General features: G+C 33.7%; 2 protein-coding genes across 3 annotated transcripts; one reads left to right on the forward strand and one right to left on the reverse strand.

The window, feature by feature from the left end:
* Positions 1-625: 625 nt before the first annotated feature.
* pex19 (peroxisomal biogenesis factor 19) lies at positions 626-6334 on the reverse strand. Its single transcript, XM_081374035.1, has 8 exons — positions 6199-6334; positions 5666-5754; positions 5358-5520; positions 5177-5262; positions 2640-2813; positions 2305-2463; positions 2066-2110; positions 626-1976 (listed from the first exon to the last, which is right to left on the reverse strand). The coding sequence occupies exons 1-8, from the start codon at positions 6257-6259 to the stop codon at positions 1890-1892; spliced, it is 864 nt and encodes a 287-aa protein (XP_081230161.1). The 5' UTR covers positions 6260-6334; the 3' UTR covers positions 626-1889.
* A 375-nt stretch (positions 6335-6709) lies between these two features.
* On the forward strand, positions 6710-10859 carry tspan37 (tetraspanin 37). Of its 2 annotated transcripts, XR_014030739.1 has the most exons (8): positions 6710-6918; positions 7496-7684; positions 7781-7855; positions 7939-8037; positions 8111-8263; positions 9453-9536; positions 9627-9994; positions 10456-10855. XR_014030739.1 is itself a non-coding variant. In XM_081374089.1 (7 exons), the coding sequence occupies exons 1-7, from the start codon at positions 6859-6861 to the stop codon at positions 9702-9704; spliced, it is 738 nt and encodes a 245-aa protein (XP_081230215.1). In that variant the 5' UTR covers positions 6730-6858; the 3' UTR covers positions 9705-10859. The 2 variants fall into 2 exon arrangements, 1 of the variants encoding a protein (XP_081230215.1); XM_081374089.1 differs by having other exon boundaries at positions 6730-6918; positions 9627-10859.
* Positions 10860-10863: the final 4 nt, after the last annotated feature.

Genomic DNA, 10863 nt, shown 5'->3' on the forward strand with positions numbered 1-10863 from the left:
GTTTTAGTCATCATGGTGGCTGTTTCCATAATTTTGCCATATTATTAGTTCCAGTGTTTATTATAACTTAAAATAAATTAATACATTATTCTAGAGACAGAAAATACTACTTTACAATTCCGGTCGCTAGTGTCGCAGCAATTTTTTTTTTTTTTTACACATTTCACCTGTAACTTTGGAATAAATCCAACATTTGAATGCTGTCCCACTATTTGTTTCATTGAATCAAGATTTTAGAAGATTAAATAAGGATTTCTGTAATAATAATAATAATAATAAAAACACAAACTGCTATTTTTATCAAATTATTTTTATGATAAATTGGTTGGTGCATAATAACGTGATCAAACGTAACGTAATCATCATAATGACGTATTCATTCACAGCAGATCCAAGTATTTACCCACATAGACACTCCATACATCATAAAGGGCCATAAACAAACCACAAAATGTCCAAAGGTTACCTCCTTGCTGGTTATTAAAAAAATGTTAAGTGTTAAAGCCACAAAAAATGTAATATGGTTAGAATGTAAATGAACAACCATAGACAATTGTGTGTAATCAATGGTCTTAGTTTCATTTGATATGTAACTGGAATAAAATCGAGCAGGCAAAGAATAATGTGAGTTTATAACATTTATTAGACTTTCATGTAGTGAAAAGACCAATGAACTGTACATTTAAGGGAATATTTAACATGATAAAGAATATTGATGAGCTGATTTAAGTGCTTGGGTGTTTGAGCAACCCCTGAGTGTTGTAACCATTGGATATTTTTGTCCTGTTCATCATACCTATTATATCCTTCTCATATTGGCCAGATAATACCATACTACAAATAACCACTGACGTGTGTCAAGAAAGCAAGTCAACTATCAGTTCCATACTTGATCCCATGAAAGGATCCCACTTCCAGGCATTCAAACCTGTTTGCAAAAGAAGCCTGTAAACATCCCCTCAAAAGCATATGACTACAAAATGTAACCTTTTTTTCAGGTATCCTGGGATTTGAGTGTTAATACAGAGTATTAATTTTGAACTATGAAACAATATTCTTTTAATCAAGGCAAATTAGGACTATTATTATGACAATAGCACATCACATAGAGGCACCACCACAGACAGGAATGATATAGATCTACATGGCAATTCACTACTCCAAACTGATCTATATGCAGACAGATCCATTAGAAGACACAAGTAGAGATCATTTTTCAACTCAAACACAAATGCCGCCTATGTTTGACAATGAAATTATGGATATATTATGAACCTGGATCTGAAGTGCCAGCAGTTAGTTTTTTTTTTTATTAATCTTAATCTGAGAGATTCATTTGTCACTGAATAGTTTTCAAATCACAGAAATGAAACTAATGATATCGTATGAGAATAGAATAGATATTACATTTTATATTAAAATTATTTCAGCAATCCGATGAAAGCTATTTGTAGACTCTGACCATTCTTCTGAGATTTTAAAAGTAAAATTAAACTGGAAATACTTTTCCCATCACTCCATGCATTCGTGTCTACTTCTACCAAACACAATTCACCGCATAAGCTGTCAAATGTGCTTGAAGTAAATTCAGAAGACCTTGATTCTTTCTTACCAAGCTGTCGGCGCACTTGAGATATCAAGCTTCACTCAAAACATTAAGAGCTGCTCTACAGTGACAACAGTAAATGGATTAGGGATGAATATGAAAAGAACCTCTGTGGACAAAAACTACAAGGTCAAATTAATGTAGTGAAGTTCACAGTTTCAGTGCAGACACAAAACAAACTCCTTTAAAAGCGGAGCATGATCCACTGTGTCCAATTCAGGTTCAGATAATTAGCTCCAAATTGTATCGTTTTTAAACATACATAAATTTGACCTCATTGAGATCACATGACTGAGCACTGCTCTGCTCCAGGAATCCCTTGTGCCCCAGGAAGGTGCAGAGCTTCTGGGTCAAAATTCAAGCCAGGAGGCTGAAAATATAAGAGAACAAACATTTTGATTATGTAAATGACATATCTATTGTAAAATAATAATAATAATAATAATAAAAAATACTCACTGCCTCTCCAGCTAGCTCTTTTGGAGGTTGACCCAAGTCTTGCAGCTAAGGGTAAGACATTATTAACAAAATATTAACATTTCTGTTACGTAACATTTCTGAAAGGTTATATTAAGTTATATTATTACGTTTTTAAGTAAAAAGGGTACAAGAAAAAGGTGAAGTAATTCATACATATAAACAAACCTGAAAATATGTCTCTAAATCATTACTCAATTTAAAAATTATATGTTTTTTACCTTTTGCATGAGTTCTAAAATGTTATCAAATGTGCTGTCTTTGTCTCCATCTTTCTCAAACTGGCTGCATATCTCTCCCATGATCTTGTACTGTTGCTCATACCGCATGAACTGGTCTGGGGGGAGGGACTGCCTGTTGCCCTCCAACCATTCAGGGTACTAAATGCAAATTGCGTGATATTAGTAAAAACAAATAATAATAATAATATTAAATGGAATGTGTTACAAGATTTTCTGAAAATAAATAATTTAATTGATGATAGGCATATTCACTGGCACCAGAAAAATGTTGGACAATCAGTAAGACAGTCAGGGAGATGCTGTAAACAACTCACCTTCTCCGTTATCTCTTTAAGAGAAGGGTAGAGAACTTCTTTAGACAAAAGGTTCTGCATGATGGACTGCATAATTGGGAGAATATTGCCATCTTCTCCTCCTCCCTCCCCATTTTCATTCAATCCCAGGTTCTCCAAGGTCTTTACCAGATCATCTCCAGCCAGTCCTGCACTCTGCATTTAAAGGTAAAAGCAAGTGGTGCTCACTGCAGAGCCAAATGACATCTAGATCTCCCTCTCTGGACGTCATGGGTTGAGCTTGACCAAGTCCCACTCTATCTCTGTAGAACTAAGGGGTGGAGGGATAGGGTAATTGGTAGGATTAGGGTGTGGTTGGACCATCTAGCTCCACATATTACGTCTAGAGAGGGGGAGCTGGACTTCACGCTCCACCCATGGGTCTTCAGTGAGCAGCCTCTGACTTTTGTTCATCACATTTCTTTAAATTTTTTCTGACATACAGTACAGGTCAAAAGTTTGGAAACATTACTATTTTCAATGTTTTTGAAAGAAGTTTCTTCTGCTCATCAAGCCTGCATTTATTTGATCAAAAATACAGAAAAAAATGTAATATTGTGATATATTATTACAATTAAAAATAATTGGTTTTCAATTTATTATACTTTAAATTATCATTTATTTCTGTGATGAAAAGCTGAATTTTCATGATCATTACTCCAGTCTATCACATGATCCTTTAGAAATCATTCTAATATGATGATGATTCATTATCAAAGTTGGAAACAGCTCTGCTGCTTAATATTTTTTCATAACCTGTGATACTTTTTTAGGATACTTTGATGAATAAAAAGTAAAAAAATAAAAAAGAAGCAAATGTTTAAAAAAAAAAATCTTTTGTAACAACAATATACACTACTGGTCAGTAATTTTTAAATAAATCAATACTTTTATTCAGCAAGGATGTGTTAAATTGATAAAAAGTGATAGTAAAGATGATTTACATTATTAGAAAATATTTTTTTATTTTGAATAAATGCAGTTCTTTTTAACCTTTTATTCATCAAATATATTAGGCAGCAGAACTGTTTCCGACACTCATAATAAATCAGAATATTAGAATGATTTCTAAAGGATCATGTGATAGACTGGAGTAATGATGCTGAAAATTCAGCTTTGCATCACAGGAATAAATTATTTTTTTAAAGTATATTCAAATAGAAAACTATTATTTTAAGTTGTAATAATATTTCACAATATTACTGTTTTTTTTCTGTATTTTTGATCAAATAAACGCAGCCTTGATAAGCATTAGAGACTTCTTTCAAAAATATAAAAAAACGTAATGCTTCCAAACTTTTGACCTGTACTGTACATTACCTTTCAAATTTGGGACCAGTAAGATATTTTTTGTTAATATTAATACTTAAAATAAAAATTAATACTTTTATTCAGCAAAGATGTATTAAATTGATCAAAAGTGATATCAAGTACTTTATAATGTTACAATATATTTATATTTCATATAAAAGCTGTCTTTTGGGGTTTCTAATCTGACCTCATATCATTTTTTTTTACTCATTAAAGGGATAGTTCACCCAAAAATGAAAATTCTGTCATCATTTACTCTCCCTCAAGTTGTTCCAAACCTGTATGACTTTCTTTCTTCTGCTGAACACAAAAGAAGATATTTTGAAGAAAGTCGGTAACCAAAAGACTGATGGACCTCACTGACTTCCATAGTAGGAAAAAAAAGAATACTATGGATGTCAATGGGGACCAGCAACTGTTTAATTACCAACCTTCTTTAAAATATCTTCTTTTGTGTTTAGCAGAAGAAAGGAAATCATACAGGTTTGGAACAACTTGAGGGAGAGTAAATGATGACAGAATTTTCATTTTTGGGTGAACTATCCCTTTAAAATCAAAGATGTTCATCCATGATTGTACATCAAGAGCACGGAACAGGGACAACAGCATTAAGTGATAGATCGACGCACTCGTCTGTGTGAAGAGTGCGCACGAGCCAAAAGAGAACATTCTGCCACTGATAACATTGGCAACGAACATTCAGCATGATTTCAAAAACAACAAATTACAGCACTTAGATCGGCTCTTATTTAACACAAATGAACGATAACTGGATATGTTTCATTTGCATTAGGCATATCCGTGCAGCAAGAAGTTCTTAAAAATGTGATGGGGATAATATCGACTCTGGCAAAAAGTGGTGGGGACATTTCCCACCCGCAAATTACACCTATGTGAAAAATAGTATCACGGTTTCCATTTGATTCTGATGGATTTCTGAAGGATCATGTGAATCTGAAAACTGGAATAATGGCAGCTGAAAGCTATTACAGGAATAAATTCCATATATAAAAAATATAAAACAGTTATTTAAAATTGTGATTATACATTTACTGTATTTTAGATCAAATAAATGCATCCTTGGTGATCATTAGAGACTCTTTCAAAAACAAAAAATATCGTACTGATCCCAAACTTTTTTAGTGTATCAATAAAACCATTTCCTTGAATTAATTTACATTGCAATATGAGAAACTCAGTGGGTTTACCTGCAGGTTGTCTGCATTTTGCGCCAAACCACTAAGGGTCTCTTTAAGACAGGAGGTGAACTCTTGTTGTGAAGCTACATCTGTGCCTAAATGAAAAAAATAATAATTTGTCAAAACAATTGGAATATAGAATAGCTTGTATATCTTCATATCCAACAGTGCTCCATTTCAGATTACTTACCTACTTTACCTGCTGCCTCAGACAGCTTATGAAAATGTTGTAGAAGGTCAGGTTCTTCTTGCGCTAGCTCAGCCATGGCTTTCTCCCACTCCTCGCGTGCTTGATTGGCCATCTCACCATCAAAGAGTGTCTCAAAGAACTTGCTGTCCTCCAGCAGAGGGGGCTGAGGATGAAATGAACAGAGGAAAAAATAAAAATTAACCAGCAACAATCATTAAACAAACTTACTGTAAAAGTGCCGGAAAATTTTGGAAAAATCTGATCACTACTTGAATTGCTATAAAAATGTAAAAACATGTGTTTATTACCTTCTCGTCTCTCGTACCTGCATCAGGGGCAGTGGGGGCCTCAGGGGCCGTAGGGGGAACACTGGTCTTGTCGAAATCATCAAGAGCACCTGTAGTTGAGGTTGAGGAAACACTAACATTGGTGTACCAGAGGTATACGTGCATCAGTTTTGATTATATATAATCATGTGACTGATTTCATTACACGGCATGAATAGCAAAGTTGGCTAGTAAACATGCATCTCCTAAAGCTCCGTTTAACTTCAAAACCCGGTTTGAACATAGAGTTCAACACAGAGTTTTTATGGGACCATAAAAGAGATAGACTGAGGATCTCTAATTAATTAAACGACGAACAGTGTAATGTTTTCACATGCCTAAAAAAAGTACAATCACTGAGACAAGCATGAGCACATAGTAGCGGAGCAGCAACTGCACTGTGACAACCGCCTTCTAAACGCTAGTTCACTAAAGAGTAACATTACAAAAGGGCTCAAACATTCGCACATTTTAAATGTCGTTATTTTTATATTTAAGTCATCCTCAAAACTTACTGTCTAATAATTCGTCCAGTTCGCTGTCTGGAGCACCCTGATGGTCTGATGCTGACGCCATCTTGCTTCTCAATGACAAGACCAGCAAATTTGTCGCAAAATAATGACGTCCAATAAAAACATCTTTGGAAGTTGTGTGTGTGAGTGAGTGTGTGTGAATTTTTCAGATTTATTATATCAACATGAATATAACAATTGTGTTCGCGTTCAATAATAATTATGAGCATACCATTATTATCCTTGTTTTGAACGTATTAATGCGTTTTGAATATTTATTATTCCCAAAATATAAATGTGTTCTACTTAAAAAGAATAATAAATGAAAATAAATACATTTATATGATACCGTTTAAAGTAGACTTAAAAAAAATGTAGGCTAGCCTATATGTTCTAAAACCAATTAATATAATATAGACGGAATTTATTTTTGAGGATTACTATTATATGGCTTTGGAATTCCAGTGATACTTTATTTCCCTGGTACAGTGCCCCCTACTTGTTTACTAGATCCAGTGACTTCCGCAATTTTATCTGGTTTCGATTTTTAAATCCATCAAGTCATATCAGTGTTCGTCACTGGACCGAGAGACCTTGAGAGAACCGCGTTTTAAATATGTGTGTATAGATTACGCGTTCACGCGAATCGATTAAAGCAGAGCCATGGCTCTAAGGAGAAGAGCTTTCGGAATTGTTCTTAAAATTGCTTCTCTTCTTTTATCGGTGAGTTTAGACAGCATCATGCACTTGTTTGTTTCGTTTGTCATCATAATACTAATGCATTTGCCATAACTAGGCCTACTTATATATAATTGCATGTTTTCTCTAGAAGTGGCTTTGTTTGTTGGTTTAAAACAGGTTTTATGAATGGCCTTTTTAGAATTCTATAATCCAAACTAAATTTCAATAGCATCATTATTTTTGTTGTATGCAGCCTAAATAAGTGAACACAATACAGGCAAGGGTCAACAATGATGGAGGTAGATTTAAAATGATTTTTGAAATGTTGAACTGTGTTCTTAAATGCCCTGGGAAATATTAAAAGTGTAACAACTAGCCTTGGATGTAGCCTATTATATAGGCCTACACCTTGTGTAATATGTAGGCAACAAAAGTATATGGTTATTTGTATGAGTGTAGCTACAGTGAAAAGAAAAAAAATAGAAAAAGATGTGTTTTTGTAAAACAGTGACATGACTGCTCACATGTACAGCACGTGACAAGAAATGGCTTTTAGGAAATAAATCTGCTGTTTTGTTTCCTCTTGTTTTTAAATTCCTTCGTTCTTTACTTTGTCTAGCTGGCTGGGATTACAGGTCTGGGTGGTTCATTCTTGCTGCATAAATACAGAGAATACAGTATGTTCTTTAGCAGCTTTTATATAATTCTCCCTGCACTGCTGGCTGTTGTCGGAGGAGCCATCCTCCTTATCAGTGGAAGCATTGGCTGTCTGGTGTCCAACAAAAAACCTTCATGTCTACACGGATTGGTGAGATGGAAAAAAACTTAATAAAGACTGAATAATAATAATTTACTCTTAAGAATGAGGTGTGGTGTTCATATTGGTATATTTCTTGTCTTTCAGTTTGTGTATTTTCTCATTATTGTGTTTTGCGTTGTGGTTACTACTGCAGCATTGGCATACACTCATAAAAGGAAGGTAACTGGAATTTTAAGTTACTTGGCTTTAAAAAAAGTGTATTTCACTGATATGGTTTTAATATTAAATTACATCTTTTTAAGCTCGATGTGGACTTGGCTCCCCTTAAAGATGTGTTTCAGAACTACAGTGGTAATAGCCAAGATCCTGATACCAAGGCAGTAAATGCCCTTCAGTGTGAGGTATTTGCACAGAAATCTTTAGGATTTCTATGTGTTTGGTAAAATTAGATTGTAACAATTTTTTTTGTTACAGTTGCGGTGTTGTGGTGTTTACAACTACACAGACTGGTTAGAAACACCCTGGTTTAATCACAGTAGGAAATACGAAGTTCCTTTAAGCTGCTGCAACAAAAACTTTCACGACTGCAATGGGACTTTAGACTCACCCCTGCTTCTCTATAATGAGGTACAGACACTAATTACATTTGAGTTACCCTATGTATAAGATTTTTAATATTTTCAATATTTTCCTGCTAGACTTACAGCTTACAGCTAAGGCTCTACCATTATGTTAAAGTTGGCATTAAATGAAAATTCAAATGCATTTACTAAATGCATGTTTAAAATCTTGTTGTCACGTATGTTTCTTTTTCTTTTATCTTTTTTTGTTGTTGTCACAACTGGACCTTCCGGTCCAATCAACAACCGATGCATAGAACGAAGCCCCCACCCCATATTTGGTCCTTTTTGAGGCCTGTTCACACCAAGAACGATAACTAAAACAATAACTATATCGGCATTCACACCAACACACAATATCGTTCTGTTTATTCTAAGTGTGTGCTGCAGTTTTGTTGTCTGCTGATTTATATGCTCAAGTTCTTTAAAGCAGGATGGATTCTGATTGGCTGTCAATGTTTTTATCATTCATCAGCTGAAAATAGTTCTGATAGTTCTGTCCAACGACATCGTTCCTCTGTGCCGTAATCATTATAGTTGTGGACTCTGCTATTCTTTTATATTTAGAACAATTTTTAGAACTATATCATTACAGTTATCATCCTTGGTGCGTACAAGCCTTTACACTCAGATGTACGTCACAATATGGACAAAAAGACTGGTAAAAACACAGAGTGCTTTGCGCTCAGCGTGAAATAGACGCTTAGCGTCTAAAAAACGCGGCGCTTCCATTGAAAACTATTGGAAAAATGCTTTAGCCTGGACACATGGCCTTAGCGTCTGAACACCAGTGGGCGGGACCTGTAATGCGACAATGTATAACTATTCGTCAGTGTCATATGGAGGTAGTGATATGCAAATGTATTTGCCCGTGTGACGACACAGATCCCGCGAAATCAAAATTAGTAATTTTTGGAGCTTGATTAAATATGATGAAATACTTGATTAAATGTTTTGTTTATAATGAGAATGACATTTTAAGCTATGAAACTTGCAGGATGTTTTGGTGCACAGACCTCTTATTTGTCAAAATTCGATTTCTCATGTTATGACCCCTTAACTTGTATTTTACCTGAAATATTTCTATAACAAGGTTTAAAAATGAACAAATTAGGCTTTATTTGTGAATTACTGTAAATTAGGTTTGCATATGAGCATTATAAGCCAGATTCAACATTGTTTTCTTTCTATTCTAGGGCTGTCAAAATAAAATTGAGGAGAAGTTACGACTTGTGTTGGACATCATCATGATGACTTCTTTAGTGGTTCTCTTTGTACTGGTGAGCTTTGTGACTTGAATTATAATTAATTTATTCCCCCCTGATCATTTACAAGATTTGTAATGTCATCTCTGACCATTCCCTCATCAGGTAATGTCTTGGATTACAGTGGCACAGCTCATGGGACATCAACCCCCGCAAGAGTATCGAATCCTGGACAAAGAATAAAAGCCACTGTTGCAAATTATATCTTGCGACTTTTCTCATGAATGTGTACACAATGATTATATATACATACCGGTCAGAAGTTTGGAAACATTAGTATTTTTAATGTTTTTTTAAAAAGTCTCTTATGCCCATCAAGCCTGCATTTATTTGATCAAAAATACAGAAAACAGTAATATTGTGAAATATTATTACAATTTAAAATAATAGTTTTCTATTTTAATATACTTTAAAATATAATTTATTTCTGTGATGCAAAACTGAATTTTCATCAGCCGTTACTCAAATCTTCAGTGTCACATGATCCTTCAGAAATCATTCTCATATGCTGATTTGATACTCAGTTATTATCAATGTTGGAAACAGTTGTGCTGCTTAATATTTTTTGGAACCTGTGATACTTTTTTCAGGATTCATTGATAAAAAAGTTAAAAAGAACAGCATTTATTCAAAATAGAAATCTTTTCTAACAATTTAAATTTTTACTATCATTTTTTTTCAATTTAACACATACATGTACTTGCTGGAAAAAAAAGTATTCATTTCTTTAAAAAATAAAAATACGGACCCCAAACTTTTGAGTGGTTAGTTTATATTGCTACAAAATATTTAGATTTTAAATAAATGCTGTTCTTTTTTAAAACTTTTTTTATTCATCAAAGAATCCTGAAAAAGTATCACAGGTTATAAAAAAAAATATATTAACTGTTTCCAACACTGATAATAAATCAGCATATTAGAATGATTTCTGGAGGATCATGTGACACTGAAGACTGGAGCAATGGCTGATGAAAACTCAGCTTTGCATCACAGAAATAAATTGTATTTTAAAGTATATTAAAATAGACAATATTACTGTTTTTTGATTAAATAAATGATCATAATGTTGATGAGCATAAGATACTATTTTCAAAAACATTAAAAATAGTAATGTTTCCAAACTTTTGACCGGTACTGTATAGTGCATTATATATTTTATATTTCACTGTTACGAAATTCGAATCATTCTGATAATATCATCCAGTCAGCGTTTTCCTAAATTTCAACATTAATCTAAAGTAGCCTATGTCTCTTCACAATACCTGTTCTAAGAATATTTTATATGCACGCACAGTAATGGCGTTTTATTTTGCACAATAAATCTGTTTATATTGAACCAAAT

This window comes from Scardinius erythrophthalmus (assembly GCF_964197995.2).
Source record: "Scardinius erythrophthalmus genome assembly, chromosome: 9".
NCBI classification, from domain to species: domain Eukaryota; kingdom Metazoa; phylum Chordata; class Actinopteri; order Cypriniformes; family Leuciscidae; genus Scardinius; species Scardinius erythrophthalmus.